Source organism: Salmo trutta, chromosome 4, assembly GCF_901001165.1.
Source record: "Salmo trutta chromosome 4, fSalTru1.1, whole genome shotgun sequence".
Lineage (NCBI taxonomy): Eukaryota > Metazoa > Chordata > Actinopteri > Salmoniformes > Salmonidae > Salmo > Salmo trutta.
In genome coordinates, this window is record NC_042960.1 from 13,121,380 (window position 1) to 13,147,039 (window position 25,660).

General features: G+C 41.4%; 1 protein-coding gene and 1 long non-coding RNA gene across 2 annotated transcripts; one reads left to right on the top strand and one right to left on the bottom strand.

Annotated features, from left to right (window-relative positions):
* Positions 1 to 2,020: 2,020 nt before the first annotated feature.
* On the bottom strand, positions 2,021 to 5,996 carry LOC115191400 (uncharacterized). Its single transcript, XR_003877658.1, has 2 exons — positions 5,931 to 5,996; positions 2,021 to 2,533 (listed from the first exon to the last, which is right to left on the bottom strand). It is a non-coding gene; the product is annotated as an uncharacterized LOC115191400 (long non-coding RNA).
* On the top strand, positions 5,604 to 24,257 carry LOC115191071 (uncharacterized). The gene is made up of 6 exons (XM_029749071.1): positions 5,604 to 6,294; positions 8,397 to 8,527; positions 8,724 to 8,891; positions 15,210 to 15,371; positions 22,716 to 22,827; positions 23,046 to 24,257. Exons 1-6 carry the CDS (start codon positions 6,012 to 6,014, stop codon positions 24,002 to 24,004), a joined length of 1,815 nt encoding a protein of 604 aa, XP_029604931.1. The 5' UTR covers positions 5,604 to 6,011; the 3' UTR covers positions 24,005 to 24,257.
* The last annotated feature ends 1,403 nt before the right edge of the window (positions 24,258 to 25,660 follow it).

A 25,660-nucleotide genomic window follows, 5' to 3' on the forward strand; every position in this document is an offset into this window, starting at 1 on the left:
TACAGCTGCTAATTTTCTAGTTGGTATGTATACTTAGTTCAAATCTGCTGCTGATTTTATTATTTTGTTTGTTATATTCTATAGATGATCATCTTAATTTATTTTAATTGAAGAGGTTAATGTATATTTAAGTTATCCATTAATGAGAAAATTCCATTAAAATTCCATTTAGACTGTAAAAGATGGCCTTTAGAAAATTTCTTATAGAGGGTATCAGTCTTGCATCAAAGTGAATTCCACTGTATGCAGAATGTTGCATGCATGTCTGCACAGTGTTATATTTTCACAGCTCACTGTCAGTAAATATTGATCTCCAAGAGAGTTGCAAGCCTGCAAAGGTAGAGTTATTTAAAGCTTTGAATGGGTCTATTGGGTTCTGGAGGTGTGTGGTTACAGCAATTGCACAGGGTTAGTGTGGCCTGTGGTGGTGAGGCCCAATGTGATATTGTTTCATGGGGCCCAAAATCCCTGCCTCAACCTATACAGAGGAATGGCAAGAGGTACATTTTGCAGAAGGCAGAGGTTGCGCTGCCTGTCACCTTCAATATATCTCAGTGCCTGTCACCCGTTCTCCTCTGCATGTGTTCAGATGTGTTAACCAGGCCAGAATTGGATCTTGGTCAGTTTTTGGACAGTATGGAATAATTCCCTTGATTAGTTAGCTATCTTGCGCAAAGACACAATATCATTGTGTAGCGATTGTACAGTCATTGCACCCCTGTGCTCACCCTGTTTGTGTGCATGTGTTGGCACGTCCCCTGTAATCCTATTTGCTACTGTTGTTCATGGGTATTTCATACAGTGGGCATTCGCCCAGTGATTGTCAGTTCATAAAGGGATCAGATGGCAGATTTCAACAATGACCCAGGTTTATTCAACAAAAACAATGTCGACAAAAAATTTTTTGCGACAGGCGTAATGAAATGGCAGATATAGGACAAACTTTCTAAATACAATTTTTATCCATTCAACAGGGGTGGATTTTTCTTTAGTCTAACTTTATTGTGGCAAGTTATGATGGAAACTGTAATTTTCAAATAAATGATGATTGCCAAAGGATTTTGAAGGAACGCGGGGGCACATGACATCCCCGCGTAACTATAAAGCTCCACTCCACATTTAATTATAAATGCCTACTGCTTGCAAAATCCTTATTTAAATTTTTGTTCAACTGTAAAATGTTTCTATGCACGACAAGGATTGTCCTGACTTTCAAGAATGCCTAAATAGCTTCGCCTTGCTTTCTGGTTGGCTGGCAAGTTTCACCATCCAATTATTTCAGATCTACAGGAGTTCAAGTCTTACCATGGTATAGACGGTGGCGATACATTGGCACATGATAATTATTATAATATGGCAAATATTAGTAAATTCTTGCATTCTATACATGCTGGTTTCCGAGGGCTATACATAACGCATGAAACAGATTGGTGGGAGGGTATACAGGCTGTTGCTAATTTATTAATGTGCAATTTGCCTAAATGGCTAATGGAAACACTTCAACCACTCCATTTGTATTCAACAGTGTAGGTGTAATCTAGTGACAAATCAAGAAACCAATCTAGAAAAAAGAAACGCACACCTATAAAGGCGAGGTGCTGGCTAGCGGAGGAGAACACTAGAAAATAAAGGAAAGCCGCACACTCTAAGAGCTCAGATGCAAAGATTTTAATAACCAACGTTTCGACAGCTAAGCTGTCTTCATCAGGGTATCATCACAAACACTGGGAGATGAGTCATTTATATAGTGTCAAGAGACACACAGGTGTTTGTAATCATGGCCAAGTATGGCCTAATATCATTGGTTAACTGAAATATTAAAAAAATGGTATACAAGAAACATACAAAAAGACAAACAAATGGATAACATATGATCATAGCATTTGTAGTCTAAAAAGTATCTAACAAACAATCAAGAAACCAAACCAAGAAACCAAACCAATTCTAGACAGTGTCAATAGTGTACAATACCGTTTTGCATTGAAAGTAGCAAGCCTAACCACCTCTTTTCGTCCAATCATTTTTTCAGTTGAAGGCCATCTCACTGGAGGCCACAAGAGCTTTGTGAAATCAGCAGGACACAATACATGGCGAGATGACCAACCAATCACTGCTGATGACTGGAACCTTAACCGAACATGTTATCGTGATAGAGGTTAGTGTAATAGTGTTGCATAAAAAAATTGTGACTTTGTAAATCAAATTTGTCCCGTTTATTTCAGAAATACTCCGCTTAGCTATTCACTTGCTTGCGATAAGGGAGGTTGTGAGACTTCCCTACGGCATTGTTATCTAATTCAACTCATGTACCAGTAAAAACCTCCCATCTTCTTGTGTCAGTCTGCAGATGTAGAGGCTGCAGGTCCTGGGGTCAAGCAGGAGAAGTCTGAAGGAGTTGCCGCACCCGCAGCAAAGCAGAGACATCCAGACTGGAGTTGCTGGAGTGCCCCCTGTTGTCACGGAGGACCCCACCACCGCCCCAGGACCCGCGGCAGCATCACGGAGGTCAGTAATTAACTGTAACACACAGGATCTGACCACAGATTAGACCCAGAGAGACTTGGCTGGCCTCCTGCTCCCGGCTCAGAGTATTTAGCCAGCTACTGTAAATGTCAATTTGTGTTTCATTAGCTAGTGATCTCTCGGTCAGTGAATTAAATGTTTAAATTTGTTTCGGCATGATTATGTGTCTCATTTCAAGTAACTAGCTGCAGGCTTAAAGAAACATTCAATCATAATTTGCATAGAAACCCAAATAAATGTAGATAGAAAGATGTGTCATGTATGCCTGAATGGAGGTTTAAAAACAACAGCAGAATATGCATATTAGCCCATACATATGGCATAGCCTACACATATAGCATACTTAACGAAACAATCTTCTCTATAAACAGTTGTACAATGTGCTCTTCAATAAGGAAAACAGAGTTTGATTTCTATACCAGATGAGTTCTCAAATAGCAGGTGCCAAATACCATGGTGGACATGCATAATGTTGGATGCATTGGAATATAAGGTATGGCAAATGATAGAGCCTGTAGGATTATACAAAAAGCAGTTTGGAAATGAATGCTTGAGCTTTAAACACTAAATGTTCAGTGAATGTATAATTAGGTAGTTTACATGATTAACTTTCCTACTAACCTTCTAAAAGTTGACGGTGACATGCTTTCCATAATATACGCTTCATGCGTATAAATTTGAACAAAGAACACCATAAAATGTTTCACCATTTATTTATCTTGAAGAACAATCTGGCCATAATGGCCATGTACTCTTATCTCCACCCGGCACAGCCAGAAGAGGACTGGCCACGCCTCAGAGCCTGGTTCCTCTCTAGGTTTCTACCATTCCAGGGAGTTTTCTTAGCCACCGTGCTTCTACACCTGCATTGCTTGCCGTTTGGAGTTTTAGGCTGGGTTTCTGTATAAGCACTTTGTGACATCTGCTGATGTAAAAAGGGCTTTATAAATAAATGTGATTCATTGATTGATGAGTACGGAGACAAATAGCAAAGATACCTCAGGCAGTATTTGGAGTATGTAAATATAGTGTAACCTACCAATCAATGTATGTCAAGTGCTGTGGAGGGCACAATCTTACAATGTTGCAGTCCAGACATGAGAGCTTTACCATCTATGCCAAAAGCCTGGGCCTCTGATGGAGACTGTAGAACTGTTATCGCTGCATTCTTCAGTATTACCCCTTCTCTCTTAGCGCATGTGTCCAGGCCCTACAGGCATATTGAAAGGATCCCACCCTGGTCACCAATGTAGCTGACCGATGTAGAAAGAGGCAAGGACCTTAGCAGAATGCAATCTAAAGCTTGTGTGGTCCAGAGACGAGAACTCTACCATATTTGGCAAAAGCCTGGGCTCCTGACGGGGACAATAAAATTGTCCACATTCCATGTTAAAATAGTAATATAAAACAAATTTGTCACCTGTCAGACGCGAGCTGCTGTCTGAAGAGGAACAGATATAGCTAGCTTCCAAAGACTGAAATAAGATAAATATCTGTTTGAGTGCACTTGAAATATGCAGCATGCAATACGAATTGTTTTGATCGTATGAAGACTCCATTGACCATTTAGCCAATTTATTGAAAGCTAGCCAATGTTTGACTAGTCAAGCAAGCTACTGTAAATGTCAATTTGTGTTTCATTAGCTACCAGTCAGTGAATAGCAGTGGTGGAAAAAGTACACAATTATCATACTTGAGTAAAAGTAAAGATACCTTAATAAAAAATGACTAGAGTAGAGGTGAAAGTCACCCAGTGAAGTACTACTTGAGTAAAAGTCTAAAAGTATTTGGTTTGAAATATACTTAAGTGTCAAAAGTAAATGTAATTGCTAAAATATTACTTAATTATCAAAAGTAAAAGTATAAATCATTTCAAATTCCTTATATTAAGCAAACCAGACGGCATTATTTCCTTGCTTATTTTAATTTACGGAAAGCCAGGGGCACACGCCAACACTCAGACATTATTTACAAACGAAGCATGTGTTTAGCGAGTCATCAGATCAGAGGCAGTAGGGATGACCAGGGATGTTCTCTTGATAAGTGTGTGGATTTTATCATTTTCCTGTCCTGCTAAGCATTCTAAATGAAAGGGTACCTTTTGGGTGTCAAGGATGGAGTAAAAGGTACATCATTTTTTTTAGGAATGTAGTAAAGTAAAAATTGTCAAAAATATAAATAGTAAAGTACAGATGCTACTTAAAAAGTACTTTCAAGTATTTTTACTTAAGTACTTTACACCACGGGTGAATAGCACTTGGTTGATCTCTTGGAGCAGAACACAGGAGAGCTGAATAGATCATGAGACAAGAATTTATAAAATAAATCACAGCAAAGCAATGAAGTTTGTGAGATAGAAAATGAACATCCTGACAGACTGAGGCAAGCTGCTCTGCAATCATCCTTATATTGACAGGGATAATGTGGCATTTATTATTTGTCAGTATGAATTAAATTACTGGGTCCTGCCTTGATGACTGTATTAGATTTACAGTACTTGTCCTATAGATTTTTGTTGTCTTAAACTATTACCTAGAATAAACTGATAGCTGTATTGCTAACACGTCATTCCAGGAAAGGGGCGTTTTAGCTGTCTGCTCCTGCTAGCTACATCTAACGGTCTGGGAGGACAGACCACTACCACTCAACACCCCCTACAACTGTTCTGCAGTAAAACCTCACAATCCCAAGTATTTCTCTGCCGCTGCCACCACAACCTCCATTTTCTGCGACTTTAGATCCATTTCTGCAGTAAAATTGACAACCATAGCTATGAATGCCAAGAAACCTACCTTACTGAAGTACATATTTTTCCATCACTCTTAGTTTCTGCCTACTCACAGAAATCCTCTCAGGATCCCTTACCCATCTTCCTCAGCCACTTTCTTCACTGCTTCAGCATGTTTTTTTATTGGGACGCCAGGATTTGACAGAGGCATTACAAGGAATCCTGTCGATTTAATGCTCCATCCTCACAGGCACCTGAGCCTGTTTATGGATGGGATTTGAATTGTGACTGGAGTGGAGTGGTATCTTGATGTATTTTTTGTATGATCTCGGTTTACCCCCCTTCCAACAATGGAATATTTTGTTTCAATACTCCGTACAGTAGGTGGAGGCAATACACCACAATAGTTGTAGTTTGTTATAAAACCTTAAAGACTTGATGTGTAACATAATAAGCAGTACCGTAATTCAAAGAACAGCGCGCATATCCTTCTCATTTAGCCACACCCTTTGAGCTATGACGCCACCCAATAACATCCTTTCTCTTCAGTGTAAACGGAAGTGAACAGTGACCAATAAGAATTTCCACATTAGCGTTTTTATTGTTCCTACTAAGACGTTTATTGACAACATGGAACTCAAAATATGACTAATTTAACTGCACAGCATCACATACTTACCCCATGTAGTCTTTAATTCGCGTTGGAGGCAGGACTTGGTTGATATACGTTTTTTTAGGTAACGCTTGTTAGCTGCTAACAATGGCTAACTGTATGGTTTTTCACACTCAAATAGCCTCCATCATGGAGGTGCTAGCGAATGCAGCCGTAGAAGATATCTGTAAGCTCGTAGACGACGACTATGCAGTGTTTCGTTTGGAAATAACTCAAAGCCAGAAAGAAAACAGGGCATTGCGGAGGAAACTACAGCTTCTGGAACTGAAGGTGTCACGGGAGCGTGCAGAAAGGACAACGCGAGAGCGCGTCCTCGCCAGTCGTCCCAGTAGTGTCAAGATCCTCGACCGATACAGAGGAATGGCAAGAGGTACATTTCGCAGAAGGCAGAGGCTGCGCGGCCTGTCGCCATTTATATATTTCTCAGTGCCTGTCGCCATTTATATATTTCTCAGTGCCTGTCGCCATTCATATATTACTCAGTGCCTGTCGCCATTCATACAGTTGAAGTCGGAATTTTACATACACCTTAGCCAAATACATTTTAACTCAGTTTTTCACAATTCCTGACATTTAATCCTAGTAACAATTCCCTGTCTTAGGTCAGTTAGGATCACCACTTTATTTTAAGAATGTGAAATGTCAGAATAATAGTAGAGGGAAAGATATTTATTTCAGCTTTTATTTCTTTCATCACATTCCCAGTGGGTCAGAAGTTTATATACACTCTATTATTTGGTAGTATTGCCTTTAAATTGTTTAACTTAGGTCAAATGTTTCGGGGAACCTTCCACAAGCTTCCCACAATAAGTTTGGTGAATTTTGCCCCATTCCTCCTTACAGAGCTGGTGTAACTGAGTTTGTAGGCCTCCTTGCTCGCACATGCTTTTTCAGTTCTGCCCACAAATTTTCTATGGGATTGAGGTCAGGGCTTTGTGATGGTCACACCAATATCTTGACTTTGTTGTCATTAAGCCATTTTGCCACAACTTTGGAAGTATGCTTAGGGTCATTGTCCATTTGGAAGACCCATTTGCGACCAAGCTTTAACTTCCTGACTGATGTCTTGAGATGTTGCTTCAATATATCCACGTAATTTTCCTCCCTCATGATGCCATCTATTTTGTGAAGTGCACCAGTCCCTTCTGCAGCAAAGCACCCCCACAACATGATGCTGCCACCCCTGTGCTTCACGGTTGGGAAGGTGTTCTTCGGCTTGCAAGCGTCCCCCTCTTTCCTCCAAACATAACAATGGTCATTATGGCCAAACAGTTCTATTTTTGTTTCATCAGACCAGAGGACATTTCTCCAAAAAGTACGATCTTTGTCCCCATGTGCAGTTGCAAACCGTAGTCTGGCTTTTTTATGTCAGTTTTGGAGCAGTGGCTTCTTCCTTGCTGAGCGGCCTTTCAAGTTATGTCGATATAGGACTCATTTTACTGTGGATATAGATACTTTTGTACCCGTTTCCTCCAGCATCTTCACAAGGTCTTTTGCTGTTGTTCTGAGATTGATTTGCACTTTTCACACCAAAGTACGTTTATCTTTAGGAGACAGAACGCGTCTCCTTCTTGAGCGTTATGACGGCTGCGTGGTCCCATGGTGTTTATACTTGCGTACTATTGTTTGTACAGATGAATGTGGTACCTTCAGGCGTTTGGGAATTGCTCCCAAGGATGAACCAGACCTGTGGAGTTCTACAATTTTTTTTCTGAGGTCTTGGCTGATTTCTTTTGATTTTCCCATGATGTCAAGCAAAGAGTCACTGAGTTTGAAGGTAGGCCTTGAAATACATCCACAGGTACACCTCCAATTGACTGAAATGATGTCAATTAGCCAATCAGAAGCTTCTACCGCCATGACATAATTTTATGGAATTTTCCAAGCTGTTTGAAGGCACAGTCAACTTAGTGTATGTAAACTTCTGACCCACTGGAATTGTGATACAGTGAAATAAACTGTCTGTAAACAATTGTTGGAATAAATACTTGTGTCATGCACAAAGTAGACATCCTAACTGACTTGCCAAAAATATAGTTTGTTAACAAGATATTTGTGGAGTGGTTGAAAAACGAGTTTTAATGACTCCAACCTAAGTGTATGTAAACTTCCGACTTCAACTGTATATAACTCAGTGCCTGTCGCCCCGTTCCCCTGGAATTGGGTCTTGGTCACTTTTTGGATAGTATGCAATAATTCCCCAGATTACTTAGCTATCTTGAACAAAGAAACAATATCAAATCCTAACCAGATTAATTTACTGCATTTACTATTATTTAATCAATGAAGGCAATTTGTTGCATGGAACATAATACATTGATCAATAAAAAGTATATCAAGCAGTTATGCTAAGTGTTACCTTACATCCTTACCAATTCTAGACAGTGTCAAAACTGTCAATAGTGTTCAATATAGCGTTGAGCATTGACAGAAGCTAACTGAACAACCTTTCCCCCCCATTCACTTTCTTAGGTGAAGGACACCTCACTGGAGGTCACAGGAGCTTTGTGAAGCCAGCGGGACACAATACATGGCGAGATGACCCACCTAGCACTGTTGATGAGCTGAGTGGAACCTCAACCCAGCATGTTATCGTGATAGAGGTGAGTGTAGTATTACATAAACATCTACAATTAAATTGTAAATGCAATTTGGCCCGTTTTTTTCAGAAAAGCTTCCCTCGGCTGTTTACTTGCTTACATGTACATCTGCTATATGGGAGCTTGTAAGACTTCCCTACGACATTGTTATACAATTCAACTCATGTACCAGTAATAACCTCCTCTCTTCTTTTGTCAGTCTGCAGAGGCTGCAGGTCCTGGGGTCAAGCAGGAGAGGTCTGAAGGAGAGGAGGACACACGTCACAGCAGAGACATCCAGGCTGGAGCGGCTGGAGCGCCCCCTGTAGCCACAGAGGACCCTACCACCGCCCCAGCGCAACCCAGCACCCGACGCAGGATCACGGAGGTCAGTGGAACGCTGAACGCCGTTCTCAAGACAGAGATAGACACAGAGACTTTAACTGAAACACAAAGGCTAGACACAGGATCTGACCACAGATCAGACCAAGGGAGACTGGTCTGTCACACAGGATTTGATCCTGCTCCCGGCTCAGAGTCTTTACTTCATGATAACCCGAGCCTGAGGACGGTTCAGTCCCATCAGGACTCAGGTGACACGTTAGATGATCTGTCTTGTTCTTTCAATACAGAGATGGACCCTGGCAATATGACCTTGGGTTTAGAGACTGATCTGTCTAGAGGGGACTGGACCCGGTACAATAGTAGTGTATTCTCTGAAGGGTGCCTAGATAAGAAAGGGGAGGGTTTGGTCATAGATGAAATGAAAGTGGAGTGTGAGGTTCCTTCCACATGGAATGCAGATAATCACCTAGGATACGGACTCTCACAGAGCAGAGGTTTCTTAGATTACAGGAAAAGCTCAGAGACAAATCCAAATGTTGCAACCCACTCCCCTTTACATTCGCTCAGGGATCATGACACCGTGTCCACGTTGATTGGGCCTTCCGATTCTCACGGCCACATCCTTTTCGATCAGGTATCGAACTCAAACGACAAGGCTAGAGCTCAGGGAGGGGGAAACACATCAGGCAATAGTAAAGAGAAACGGTTCCTTTGCATGTTCTGTAACAAAGGCTTCAGCTGTCCCCAGAAGGTGGAGATCCACCAGAGGGTCCACACGGGGGAGAAACCCTTCAGTTGTACCCAGTGTCACAAATGCTTCGCCCAGGCTTGTGACCTGAAGAGGCACCAAAGAGTCCACACAGGGGAGAAACCCTACAGCTGCCTCCAGTGTGAGAAGAGGTTCTCCCACCAGCACCATCTGAAGAGGCACCTGAAGGTCCACATGAGATAGACTAGGTGGAGGGCCGAAAAATGTGAAGTTTATTGATCCCCGTCAAGGGAGGAGCTGATTTTTGTATATGATAGTGTTGGGTTCTGAGAATATGAAAATATACTTATTCATGTGACTGATGGAGTGCTGAGGTTTAGAGGGTCAGAAGTTAATGGTTATAGGAGGAAGGTATATAGTGTGTGCAATTAAGCTTGGAATGTGTTGAGTGCAGGGAAGCGATTACATGTGGCAGGCATTGATAAGGGAAGAGAGCCATGGATTAGTGATGAAGGGGGGTTCACGTCAGGTCACCTTAAAGGGAAAAATGTAAGTTTATGGCCCGTATCACTGGTGTCCTGCCTAGCAGTAAAGAACGATGTTTGTACAGATGGGTAGGAGGAGACTCAGCCTATGAGGAACGGTTAAATATCAGTGCTTGTGTAAAAAAATGTTTGTCTAATGCAGCTGTATTGATCCTCTGGGAAGAATAAACTTGGTTAAGCTTTCATAATGTTCGTTGAGTGTTTTACTCTGAGAATTAAAACCTAACAACAGTAAAACATTTTTATGATGACTATTACATTTGTTGGTACTTTAAATTCTCATAAGTATATTCCATAATTTTGTTGGGGAAATTTTTTAAACTGCTAAACTTTGAACTAATCACATACCCGTTGTGATGAAGGCAGCCAATGGCCTTCTTCTATCTACGACGCAAACACTGCCTCTTGTGAAAACGCAAACTGCTGTCTGATGAAGAGGAACAGATATAAAAGACTGAAATAAAATAAATATCTGTTTAAGTGCACTTGAAATATGCAGCATGCAACAGCAATTGTTTTGATCGTATGAAGAGGTAACTTCGTTGACCGTTTAGCCAATTTATTGATAGCTAGCAAATGTTACAGTTTGACTAGCCTAGTCAGCTACTGTAAATGTCAATTTGTGTTTCATTAGCTTTCTTTGTCAGTGAATCCAATTTTTTTAAATAATGTTTTGTCTCATTTCAAGTAACTAGCTGCAAGCTTAAATAAACATTCAATCATCTAATTTGCATAGAAACCCAAATAAAAGCATGTAGATAGAAAAATGTGTGTCATGAATGCTAGAATGAAGGTCTAAAAATGACGGCTGCATATGCATATTAGCCAATACATACATATAGCATACCTTTCATTACATCTCTTCTAAAAACAGTTGTACAATATGCTTTGCAATAAGATAACCAGAGTTTGATTTCTAAACCAGATGAGTTCTCAAATTACAGCTGCCCAATCTCATGGTGGGCATGCATAATGTTTGATCAATTGGTATGGAGAATGATAAATAGTTTAGGATTATAGAAAAAGCAGTTGGGAAATATATGTTTTAGTTTTTATGAGTTTCAGTGAATGTGAGTATATTTAGGTGGTTTAAATGATTAACGTTCCTACTAACCTTCTAAAAATGGACTGTGCCAAAATCTTGCCCATTCATTATTCTACTAACTATGACTGAATGTGAGACAAATTTTCCATAATGTACGTTTCGTGAAAGTATTCAGACCCCTTGACTTTTTCCACATCTTGTTACGTTAGCCTTATTTAAAAATATTCAATTAATGTTTTTCTTCATCAATCTACACACAACACCCGATAATGAAAAAGCGAAAACAGGTTTTTATACATTTTTGCTAATAAAAAAACTGAAATACCTTATTTACAAAAGTATTCAGACCCTTTGTTATGAGACTCGAAATTGACATCAGGTGCATCCTGTTTCATTTGATCATCTTTGAGCTATTTCTACAACTTGATTGGCGTCCACCTGTGGTAAATTCAATTGATTGGGCATGATTTGGAAAGGTACACACATCTATATAAGGTCACATAGTTGTTAGTGCATGTCAGAGCAAAAACCAAGCCATGAGGTCGAAGGAATTGTCCGTAGAGCTCAGAGACAGGATTGTGTCGAGGCACAGATCTAGGGAAGGGTACCAAAAAATGTCTGCAGCATTGAAGGTCCCCAAGAAGGTCCCCAAGAACACAGTGGCCTCCATCATTCTTAAATGGAAGAAGTTTGGAACCACCAAGACTCTTTCTCGAGCTGGCCGCCCGGCTGAACTCAGCAATTGGTGGAGAAGGGCCTTGGTCGGAGAGGTGACCAAGAACCCAATGGTCACTCTGACAGAGCTCCAGAGTTCTTCTGTTGAGATGGGAGAAATTTCCAGACAGACAACCATCTCTGCAGCACTCCACCAATCAGGCTTTTATGGTAGAGTGGCCAGACGGAAGCCACTCCTCAGTAAAAGGCACATGACAGCCCGCTTGGAATTTGCCAAAAGGCACCTAAAGACTCTCAGACCAAGAAACAAGATTCTCTGGCCTGATGAAACCAAGACTGAACTCTTTGGCCTGAATGCCAAGCGTCACATCTGGAGGAAACCTGGCACCATCCCTACGGTGAAGCATGGTGGTGGCAACGTCATGCAGTGGGGATGGTTTTCAGCGGCAGGGACTGGGAGACTAGTCAGGGTCGAGGGAAAGATGAACGGAGCAAAGTACAGAAAGATCCTTGGTGAAAACCTGCTCCAGAGTGCTCAGGACCTCAGACTCGGGCGAAGGTTCACCTTCCAACAGGACAACAACCCTAAGCACACAGCCAAGACAATGCAGGAGTCGCTTCGGGACAAGTCTCTGAGTGTCCTTGAGTGGCCCATCCAGAGCCCGGATTTGAACCCGAACAAACATCTCTGGAGAGACCTGAAAATAGCTGTGCAGCGACACTCCCCATCCAACCTGACAGAGCTTGAGAGGATATGCAGAAAAGAATGGGAGAAACTTCCCAAATACAGGTGTGCCAAGCATGTAGCGTCATACCTAAGAAGACTCGAGGCTGTGATCGATGCCAAAGGCGCTTCAACAAAGTACTACTTATGTAAATGTGATATTTCTTATTTTTGAAATATTTTGGGGTATAAATGTGTAAACATTTCTAAAAACCTGTTTTTGCTTTGTCATTATGGAGCGTTGTGTGTAGATTGATGAGGGGAAAAATGAATTTCATCAATTTTAGAGTAAGGCTGTAATGTAAGAAAATGTCGAAAAAGTCAAGAGGTCTGAATACTTCCCGAATGCACTGTACACACGAACAAAGAACACCATCACAAATATTGTTCCACCATTTATTGATTATGGAGACAAATAGCAAAGGTGTCTCAGTATCTAAATGTAGTGTAACCTATCAATCACAAACATACAATGTTAGTCCAGAGATCTTTTACCATCTATGCCAAAAGCTTGGGCCTCTGATGGAGACCGTAGAACTGTCATCAACGCATGCTTCATTATTACACCTTTAGGAGCATTTGTGTCCAGCAAATTTATTGAAAGCTAGCCAATGTTTGACTAGCCAAAGCATATCGAAATGATCCTACCCCGGTCACCAATGTTGCTGAATCAAATCAAATGTTATTTGTCACATGGTTTGTAAAACAACAGGTGTGGACTAATGGTGAAATGCTTACTTTCGGCCTTTCCCAACAACGCAGAGAGAGAAAATAGAGAGATAATAGAAAAGTAACGGAAATGTGTTCAGAAGTAATAAATATACACTCTGAAAACCAGCTCCTCCCTCGACAGAAGATACTGTAGTTTGCTAAAGTCCATCACATGTACGCACTGTGGGAAGAGGTTCTGGGAGACAAGCTACCTCAGGATACACCAGCAGAAAAACATTCCACTATATAAACATAGAAGGTAGGGCTGGGAATTGCCAGGGACCTCATAAGATATTATCACAATACTTAGGTGCTGATAAAATATTTATCACGATTCTCACAATTCAATATGTATTCCGATTCGATATTGTGATTTGATGTTCCAAACATATTGCTCACTATATGTCTGCTGCAGAGAGAGGAGAGAGCATGAGAAATCGAGTCGAGTTTTGATGACTCAGGGAAATAAAAGTGCTGAAAACATGTTGGCTCACTATTTAAAAAGAAGATGGAGAACAAACTATAGGATGAAAAATATCTGGAGTTTTTGCGCAGGTACAGCCGACTAGCGCCAGCTAGCGCTACCTACAGTAGCAAAAAAAGTTATAATAATAATAATAATACAAAATACAATTTTTTTATTTTAATTTGATTTAAAATCGGTAATTGGAGTCAAATATCGATATAATATTGTCCCAAAATTATATTGCAATATGTAACTGACATGTTAAGCAATATGTAACGTGATTTGTAACCATTCCAAACATTGAAGGACAAATATTAATATCTATTGTGGTCAACAGAAAAGATCCAGAGACGCATTTGGAATAATGAGAGTAACAGATTTCAGTGTTGAATATTCCTGAGTAAAATATTGCATCCAGACATTTTGTGATATATAAGCCAGCAGTCTAAGGCACAGCGGTCTATGGCACTGCATCTCAGTGCTAGAGGCGTCACGACAGACCCTGGTTCGATTCCAGGCTGTATCACAACCGGCCGTGATTGGGAGGCCCATAGGGCGGCGCACAATTGGCCCAGCGCTGTCCGGGTTAGGCCATTATTGTAAATGAGAATTTGTTCACACTGACTTGCCTAGTTACATAAATACATAAATACAAATCTATGAACACTAAAAAGTCTAATACATCAAATAAAAATCAAATGTATTTATAAAGCCCTTTTTACATCAGCAGTTGTCACAAAGTGCTATACAGAAACCCAGCCTAAAGCCCCAAACAGTAAACAATGCAGATGTAGAAGCATGGTGTCTAGGAAAAACTCCCTAGAAAGGCAGGAACCTAGCAAGAAATGTTGAGAAGACTGATGGGTGGCCAATCCTCTTCTGGCTGTGCCGGGTGGAGAGAGTACATGGCCATTAAGGCCAGATTGTTCTTCAAGAAGTTCATATTGTGTTTGTACTGTGTAGGCTATATGATGTTCACAAATGCCTCTATCATTACTTCTATTCAACTACTTTATTTTTATGTGAAAATTAATGCAGTTTATCAAGTTCATGCAGATTTTTAGTTGAAACGTATGTGTGGTTTATATATTGTGTATTTAAAACTTTTCATTCTAAGACATTCATTGAGACTCTCTTTAGTATACATCACACCCTATTCTGCATAAACTCGACAGTGCTTTTTAACCAATATATGCTTACTAAATATACCTACACATACCCACACACTAACAAACATCTACTGTACACGTCAAAATAGTTTAGTCAGGTTTGTCTGATAATGACTTTTGACTTATCATAGCTGACTTTTTTACCCACAAAGTCATATTTATGTCCACCATGATGGGTTTAACAACAATGAAGTCATTCTGTAACTACAGTACATGTAGTGGGGATGGGTAAACACTCCATGTTGAAAGTGTCTGTGTGTGTATACGTACCTGAGGGAGTGTATGTCTGTGTAATCTGTATCACCTGTCTCTTCTAGGAGGAGAAGGGTCCAGAGGTGCTGCTGGTGAAGGAGGAGGGGTGTGAGGAGGGTCTGGGGAACCCTGAGGGGAACATGGTCATGGAGGACAACCAGACGACACCTCCTGAACCCACAGAGGTACCAGCTGAGCAGCACAGGACCACACACAGTATCACTGAGGTGAGCCAACTGTAAACTACTGTCTGAATGGTATTAGGTGAGAGCTCGTATCCAGAAAGCCTCTCAGAGTAGGAGTGTTGAACTAGGATCAGTTTTGTCTTTTAGATCATAATGAATAAGACAATATAGACAGATGGGGACCTGATCCTCGATCAGCACTTCTACTCTGAGACTACCCTGGGGCCGTAGCCACAAAGCGTCTCAGAAAAGGTAATAGGAATTTGGTTAAAACCTGTTTTAAGACAAAAAAAACCCTCTAAGCTCAGAATAGTTTTTAGGATGATGTTAAAACACTGCTCAGACCAACTCTAAGCCAGGAGTAAAATCAACTCTTAAAAGTTTCTCAGCTGGTAATCATGTCAGTTTGAGGTACCGTAATGGAAAGATAGTGATGATGCTCATTGACATTGTTATGGGCCCTTCCCAACAATGCAGTGAGAAAGTAAATAGAGAAATAATAGAAAAGTAATAACAGAATAATAATAATTACAGAATGAGTACCAGTACCAGTACTAGGATAATTGAGGTAGATATGTACATATAACTAGGAATGAAGTGACTAGTTAACAGGACAGATAATAAACAGCAGTGTATGTGATGAGTCAGAAAAGTGCAAAAAGGTCAATGAAGATAGTCCAGGTAGCTATTTGGTTAACTATTTAACTCACTATTTAGCAGTCTTATGGCTTTATGGATAGAAGCTGTTCAATGTCCTGTTGGTTCCAAACTAGGGCTGTGGCAGTCACGAAATTTCGTCAGCCGGTGATTGTCAAGCAAATAACTGTCGGTCTCACGGTAATTGAGCACTAATTAACATAAACGCTCGTCGGATGTGGCAGGGCTTGCAAACTATCACAGACTACAAAGGGAAGCACAGCCGAGAGCTGCCCAGTGACATGAGTTTACCAGACGAGCTAAATAACTTCTATGCTCGCTTCGAGGCAAGTAACACTGAAACATGCATGAGAGCATCAACTGTTCCGGATGACTGTGTGATCACGCTCTCCGCAGCCAATGTGAGTATGTGAGTAAGACCTTTAAACAGGTCAACATTCACAAGGCCGCTGGGCCAGACGGATTACCAGGACGTGTACTCCAAGCATGTGCTGACCAACTGGCAAGTGTCTTCACTGACATTTTCAACTTCTTCCTGTCTGAGTCTGTAATACCAACATGTTTCAAGCAGACCACCATAGTCCCTGTGCCCAAGAACACTAAGGTAACCTGCCTAAATGACTACCGACTCGTAGCACTCACGTCTGTAGCCATGAAATGCTTTGAAAGGCTGGTCATGGCTCAACAACATTATCCCAGAAATTAATACAACCACTAGCATCAAATAACTTTTTTAAGCAATGTGGCTGATACAACAGATCAGAATGTTTAGCTTAAACTGTTGATAAACTATTATGCTATTTCTTCAAATTATAAGCGCAGCAATGCGCACACGGCAGTAGGCTATAAGCGCAAATGTTCCATTAGCGGGAAAACACCATTATCAAAAGTGATCACAAATGCGATTATGCATGTAATGCTTTTTATTTTTATATTTTGTTATTATTTATTTTTTTACCCCATTTTCTCCCCAATTTCGTGGGGAGAAAATTGTAGTTATAGTCTTGTCTCATCGCTGCAACTCCCGTACAGACTCGGGAGAGGCAAAGGTCGAGAACCGTGCGTCCTCCGAAACACAACCCAACCAAGCCACACTGCTTCTTGACACAATGCCCACTTATCCCGGAAGCCAGCCACACCAATGTGTCGGAGGAAACACCGTACACTGCGCCAGGCCCGCCACAGGAGTCGCTAGTGAGCAATGGGACAAGGACATCCCTGTCGGCCGAACCCTCCCCTAACCCAGACGATGCTGGGCCAATTGTGCGCCGCCCCATGGGTCTCCCGGTCGCGGCCGGCTGCAACAGAGCCTGGACTCGAACCCAGAATCTCTAGTGGCACAGCTAGCACTGCGATGCAGTGCCTTAGACCACTGCACCACTTGGGAGGCCTTAATGCTTTTATTATAAAGGTTCATTTTTATCGTCAAATGTATCTTCCCCAAACTTGACACTCACGCGTTGCTTATATATGGCAGATAGGCTCTACACCCCTTGTAAAGCGGATTAATGTGCTTAATTTTAAGAAGTTATTTGGCCACTTTAGTTGTGATACAAACCTTATCAAAACATGTAGGCCTATGGGCTAGGCTACATGAGGTGTGCGACTATGATTCGAAAAAGTCGCCAAAAAAAGGCATTGTTTCTTTTGCTGGGCATGATTCACAAGTGATCATACAGTTGAAGTCGGAAGTTTACATACACCTTATATACATTTAAACTCAGTTTTTCACAATTCCTGACATTTAATCCTAGTAAAAATTGCATGTCTTAGGTCAGTTAGAATCACCACTTTATTTTAAGAATTTGAAATGTCAGAATAATAGTAGAGAGAATGATTTATTTCAGCTTTTATTTCTTTCATCACATTCCCAGTGGGTCAGAAGTTAACATACACTCAATTAGTATTTGGTAGCATTGCCTTTAAATTGTTTAACTTGGGTCAAACGTTTTGTGTAGCCTTCCACAAGCACCCCACAATAAATTGGGTGAATTTTGGGCCCTTTCTCCTGACAGAGCTGGTGTAACTGAGTCAGGTTTGTAGGCCTCCTTGCTCGCACACGGTTTTTCAGTTCTGCCCATTAATTTTCTATGGGATTGAGGTCAGGGCTTTGTGATGGCCTCTCCAATACCTTGACTTTGTTGTCCTTAAGCCATTTTGCCACAACTTTGGAAGTATGCTTAGGGTCATTGTCTTTTTCCTCCAAACATGGTCATTATGGCCAAACAGTTCTATTTTTGTTTCATCAGACCAGAGGATATTTCTCCAAAAAGTCCAATCTTTTTCCCCATGTGCAGTTGCAAACCGTAGTCTGGCTTTTTTTAATGGCGGTTTTGGAGCAATAGCTTCTTCCTTGCTGAGCGACCTTTCAGGTTATGTCGATATTGGACTCTTTTTACTGTGGATATAGATACTTTTGTACCTGTTTCCTCCAGCATCTTCACAAGGCCCTTTGCTGTTGTTCTGGGATTGATTTGCACCTTGCGCACCAAAGCATCTCTATGAGACAGAGCGCGTCTCCTTCCTGTGCGGTATGATGGCTGCGTGATCCCATGGTGTTTATACTTGCATACTATTGTTTGTACAGATGAACGTGGTACCTTCAGGCATTTGGAAATTGCTCCCAAGGATGAACCAGAGTTGTCGAGGTCTACAATTTATTTTCAGAGGTCTTGGCTGATTTCTTTTGATTTTCCCATGATGTCAAGCAAAGAGGCACTGAGTTTGAAGGTAGGCCTTGAAATACATCCGCAGGTACACCTCCAATTGACTCAAATGATGTCAATTAGCCTATCAGAAGCTTCTAAAGCCATGACATCATTTTCTGGACTTTTCCACGCTGTTTAAAGGCACAGTAAACTTAGTGTATGTAAACTTCAGACCCACTGGACTTGTGATACAGTGAATTATAAGTGAAATAATCTTTCTGTAAACAATTGTTGGGAAAATGATTTGTGTCATGCACAAAGTAGATGTCCTAACCAACTTGCCAAAACTATAGTTTGTTAACAAGAAATTTGTGCAGTGGTTGAAAAATGAGTTTTAATGACTCCAACCTAAGTGTATGTAAACTCCCGACTTCAACTGTTTATCATTCACAAATGATAGGCTAATATTGTCACCCATCAGTCTATTCTTGATATAATATTGTCTTTACATATACTAAATAATATGTGTGATATTTGTTTTGATTTAGAATGGACCATTATTATGCACCTGTATCAAAACAGGGGCAGCGGAAAAAATACATGTCATCTATGCACTTAAATAGCGAACGGAGGACGTTCTTTCCCCGTGGTTTAATTTCATGCCAGCCAGGTAGGCTATACTTCTGTTGTAAAGAGAAGCAATGTGCTTAATATTAGGAAAGTTAATAAATAAATATAGTAGGCCTAGCCTATAGAAAGCTGATGGGATCCTCCTCTTTTTAAGAGGCCATCACTCTGTTTTCTCGCAGAATTGCATAGCTTATTGAAATGTTGTGCAACATGAGCTCATGGGTTCTCATGAAGTGTTTGATTAGATTTTCGATTACATTTGCATTGATGTCAGAGTGATTAGAGGGACAATATAGTGCTGAATACCAGGCAGTTAGCAAGTTTAGTAGGCTACTAATGACGATCAGCAGCATCAGAGCTTGGAGAAGCCTAATTACTGTAACTAAACGGTCATGGGGAATTTGACTGCCTTCATGACTCGTGACCGCCGGTAAGGTCACTGCAACAGCCCTATTCCAGACTTGGTGCAATGGTACCACTTGCCCTGCGGTAGCAGAGAGAACAGTCTATGACTTGGGTGGCTGGGGTCTTTGACAATGTTTAGGGTCTTCCTCTGACACCGTCTGGTATAAAGGACCTGGACGGCAGGGAGGTCGGCCCCAGTGAGGTACTGGGCCGTATGCACTACCCTCTATAGCACTTTGCGGTTGGATGTCAAGCAGTTGCCATACCAAGCGGTGATGAAGCCAGTCAAGATGCTGTCAAGGGTGCAGCTGTAGAACTTTTGGAGGATCTGAGGGCCCATGCCCATGTCAAATTTTTCAACTGCTTGGATGTCAAGCAGTTGCCATACCAAGCGGTGATGAAGCCAGTCAAGATGCTGTCAAGGGTGCAGCTGTAGAACTTTTGGAGGATCTGAGGGCCCATGCCAAATTTTTCAGTCTCTTGAGTGGGAAGAGGCATTGTCGTCCCTCTTCACGACTGTGTTGGTGTGTGTGTGTGTGGACCATGATAGGTCCTTAGTGATGTGGAAACTGAGGAAACTTATTGCACTCAATCCACTCATGTGAATGGGGCCGTGTTCAGCCCTCCGTTTCCTGTAGTCCATGATCAGCTCCTTTGCCTTGCTGACGTTGAGGGAGAGGTTGTTGTCCTGGTACCACACTGCCACTTCTCTGACCTTCTCCCTATAGGCTGTCTCATTGTCGTCGGTGATCAGGCCTACCACCGTCGTGTCATCAGCAAACTTAATGGTGTTGGAGTCGTGCACGTCCACAGGTGAACAGGGAGTACAGGAGGGGACTACGCTTAGTGATGAGTTTTGAGGGCACTATGGGGTTGAACGCTGAGCTGTAGTCAATGAACAGCATTCTCACCTCTTGTCAAGGTGGGAGAGGGCAGTGTGGAGTGAAATAGAGATTGCGTCATCTGTTGATCTGTTGGGTCGGTATGCCGAATTGGAGTTAGTCCAGGGTGTCTGGTGTGATGGTTTCAAAGCATTTCATTGCTACATATGTGAGTGTTATGAGGCAATAGTCATTTAGACTGGTTACCTAGGCGTTCTTGGGCACAGGGACTATGGTGGTCTGCTTTAAACATGTAGGTATTACAGACTGGGTCAGGGAGAGGTTGAAAATGTCAGTGAAGATACTTGCCAGCTGGTCAGTGGATGCTCCGAGTATGCGCCTGGTAATCCATCTGGCCCTGCGGCCTTGTGAATGTGAATTTTCTTGTTTACTTATGGCCCTTTACAGCTCGTTGAGTGTGGTCTTAGTCCCATCTGTTTGTGGTGGTAAATAGACAGCTACAAAAAATATAGATAAACTCTCTTGGTAAATAGTATGGTCTACAGCTTATCATGAGGTATTCTAATTTAGGCGAGCAGAACCTCGAGACCTCCTTAATTTTAGAGATCGCACCAGCTGTTGTTAACAAAGAGACATACACCTCCCCCTTGAGCTTACCGGATGCTGTCGTTCTGCCCTGCTGATGCATAGAAAAACCAGCCAGATATATATTATCCATGTTCTTGTTCAGGCAAGACTCCGAGAACCATAGGTTATTACAGTTCTTCAGGTGCCGTTGATAGGATAGTCTCAAACGGAGCTCGCCCAGTTTATTTTCCAGTGATTGTATGTTCACCAATAGCACGGAGAGTAGAGGTGGTTTATGTACTCGCCAACGTAGTTTGTCAGGGTGCCCGCATGCTGGCCACTCTTGCACAGTCTTTCTATTTTCCGAGTCTCTGGGATTAGGGCCTGGTCCAAGGTGAGCAGTATGTCCTGCTCCTCTGACTCGTTCAAGTAGAAATATTCATCCAAATCGAGGTTAGTGATCGCTGTTCTGATGTCAAGAAGCTATTTTCGGTCATAAGAATTTGAATTATGGGGAATAACTCATCGCGATGAGGCATTGCCAGTTTTGGACTATAGAATGCTTCAGACAACCATCAAATGTTGCAATGGTAAAATGTTTAATATACTTTTCACCTAATACAATTACTTTGCCTACTCTTAATTCTTGCCTAAAATTTTGGCATGCATAACCTTTTTTGAACCAATTCTGATGGTAGTTAAAAGCGGAATTATGTTAATATGCTATTACCGTTATATCAACACACTCATCACTACCGTTTAACAACTCTAAATCGCTTTGGCACAGTAGGCATCAACTCACTTGCCGATAATGTTGCATAAAACGTTTGACTATTCAAACATTTGTCAAACATAATCAAAGTTAACGTACGCCTTATGTGAAAATTAGAGACCTTTCAAACGTTTTATGTAACATTATCTAGATGCTTTCAATTTCCAAACCTAAAGGCATACCCAATTTAAGTATATTTTTTAAAGGTAGACTGAATGTCTATCAAGATGATGTTGCGCTCCAAAGGGATAACGTGAAATAACAATGGAGGTTATTGAAATAATCTAAAGAAAATTGGGATTATTTATTAGCCTAGTGGTTAAAACAATTTAGGCATATCATGTGAAATCATTGTCAAAAGCGCAAGAGATACTGTTGCAGGTAGGTCTAGATAATTTATGGATTGATCATATAGAAATATCAACACATTCTTTCAACAACTCCAAAGTAATTGCTTATGGTGCAGGAGCCACTGACTCGCTGCCCTTTTCTATTATCTAGACACTTGCTGGTAACTCAACTAGTTTGAACAGCTCATGTGTTCTCCTAAATATCTATAGACTAGGTAGGACTCTTATGACTAGAGATTCTTCAAGCATAGCTTTTATTTTTACCCATAAGAGTAGGAGAGCTTTTACTCTGAGACTTTTTGTGGATGCGGGCCCTGGTCTTGATTCATTGTGTCTTGTGTGGGACCATGTTTTCATTTATTTAACCATTAAAGAGTATCAAGTAATAAAATCAGCTAACATGTTTGTATATTGCTCATAGCAAGCTCTCTTTGCCCAATCAGAAGATGCTCCATAGCAGGGTGCTCATATGAGTTGTCTTGATCCAACATCCTCTCACTCTGTATCTCTTCCAGTCAGTAGACATGGAGGATGGGAAGCCTGATCTGCTGCTGGTCAAAGAGGAGTCCATAGAAGACGTACCAGAGAGCATTGACCTGTTAAGTGGACTAAAGATGGGGGAGCAAGGTAAGAGAGAAATACATATACAGTAATAGATCTTCAATGGGAATAGTAATGTGCCTGGCTATTCTTTTTTTCAGAAAATTAAATCAATACAACTTATGTTTACATACCAAAACACACAATGCATGGATTTGACCAGGTAATTGACAAAAAAAACTCCATATGTAGAGTTCTCTCTGCCATGTTTTTTAAAAAGTATATTTTGTAACCTCTTCCTTCAGGTGGTTGGCTGGAGGTTAAAAGAGGAGACTGGGCGGCCATCTTGGATTCCCAGACCGGAGCAGCCAAGGGTCGAGGGGACGACATCACTGAGCTGGCCAGGGCCAGAGGCAACATAGTGGAGGTCAGTGGATGGGACAGCGTCCTCAACTCTGGGCTGGGGAACAACACTGTTAACCACAACCCGAAACAGACTGTCGAACACAAAACAACCAAACTTAGTCTCCATGACAACAGACTGGCTGAGACCAGGGCGAGGCGTAGATTTGGTCTGCGAGGACGAGGTGGTGTCTGTATGCGGCAGGAGAGAACAGACACAGACTCAGCTAGTGATGCTCCGTCCTGCTCCTATAGTTGTGATTCAGAGAGACTGATGGCGCCTCAGGTTAACCCCCTAACAGGTGCTGTCTTCAGCCTGCCTTCTATAGGATCTATCAACTGGAACATGGACCCTGCGACAACACAGACACTTCCTGGCCTTCATCCTCCTCACACTCCCCTAATGTTAAACCAGACCTCAGACAATGCTAGTGCCTCAACACCAAATGGCTACACAAGCCCATTGACAAATGACAGTAGTAGAGATGGAATCAGTAAAGGTGGTGGAGCCAAAGAGAAGCGATTCTCGTGTTCGTTCTGTGGGAAAGCGTTCAGTTTCCCCCAACAGGTGGAGATCCACCAGAGGATGCACACAGGGGAGAAACCCTTCAGCTGCAACCTGTGCCGGGCCAGTTTCTCCCACTCATCCAGCCTGAAGAGGCACCAGAGGGTCCACACAGGGGAGAAACCATTTGGCTGCCACCTGTGCCGGGTCAGTTTCTCCCACACGTCCAGCCTGAAGAGGCACCTGAAGGTCCACACGGGAGAGAGGCCGTTCGCCTGTGCGCACTGCGAGAAGAGGTTCTCAGAGAGGAGCTACCTCAGGTTACACCAGCAGAAAATGCACACGGCCCATGTATAGTGACATATAATGTAGTATTAGTTAGTTTGTAGTTAATTATGTTGGTTTTGGATGTAGTAGGGAGCTGGATGAGGTGACATGAGGGAAGAATGAGTATGATGAGGCAGAGTAGATGATATGGTGATGGTTTGTGTGATGGTGTCTGTAAAAATGCTTCACTGATGAAGAGTGATAACCTTATCTTGTTGGCTATAGCCGTTCCGCCAGCGGAACGTCTAGCCAAAATCTAATGGAACAGAAGGGCGCGAAAATACAAAACATCAAAAATCTAATAATGTCAATTTCTCAAACATACGACTATTTCACACCATTTTAAAGATACACTTCTCCTTAATGTAACCACATTGTCCGATTTCAAAAAGGCTTTACAGCGAAAGCAAAACATTAGATTATGTTAGGAGAGTACATAAACAAAAATAACCACACAGCCATTTTCCAAGCAAGTATGTGTCACAAAAACCCAAAACACAGCTAAATGAAGCACTAACCTTTGACGATCTTCATCAGATGACATTCCTAGGACATCATGTTACACAATACATGTATGTTTTGTTCGATAAAGTTCATATTTATATCCAAAAACAGCATTTTACATTGGCGCGTGATGTTCAGAAAATGTATTCCCACCAAAACTTCCAGTGAATGAGCACATCAATTTACAAAAATACTCATCATAAACGTCGACAAAATATATAACAATTATTTAAAGAATTATAGATATACTACTCCTTAATGCAACAGCTGTGTCAGATTTTAAAATAGCTTTACGGAGAAAGCACATTTTTCAATATTCTGAGTACATAGCTCGCCATCACAGCAAGCTATACAGACACCCGCCAAGTTCGGGGTCAACTAAACTCAGAATTACTATTATAAATATACTCTTACCTTTGCTGATCTTTGTCAGAATGCACTCCCAGGACTGCTACTTCCACAACAAATGTTATTTTTGTTCAAAATAATCCATATTTATGTCCAAATACCTCCGTTTTGTTCGTGCATTCAGATCACTATCCAAAGGCATAATGCGCGAGAGCAGTACCAGAGACGAAAAGTCAAAATGTTCCATTACTGTTCGTAGAAACATGTCAAACGTTGTTTGCAATCAATCTTTAGGGTATTTTTAATGTAAAATTGCGATAATATTCCAACCAGACAATAGTGTATTCATTCCAGGAGAAAAAGATGGAACGGTGCGCTCGTGGGATCGCGCATACCCAAGCCCTTTGTCCATAGGCAGTCCACTGATTGACTGAGCTACTATTATCTGCCCAGTAACAGGAAAAGGCTGAAATAACTTTCTGAAGGCTGTTGACTGCCAATGGAAGCCTTAGGAAGTGCAACGTGACCCCACAGACACTGTAGTTTTGATAAGGATTCAAAAGAAGAACTACAATTCTCAGATTTTCCACTTCCTGGTTGGATTTTTCTCAGGTTTTTGCCTGCCATATGAGTTCTGTTATACTCACAGACATCATTCAAACCGTTTTAGAAACTTCAGAGTGTTTTCTATCCAAATCTACTAATAATATGCATATTCTAGTTTCTGGGCCAGAGTAGTAACCAGTTTAATTTGGGTACGTTTTTCATCCGGCCGTGAAAATACTGCACCCTATAGCGAAGAGGTAATCATGGTGTTTGATGCTGGTGTTTTAT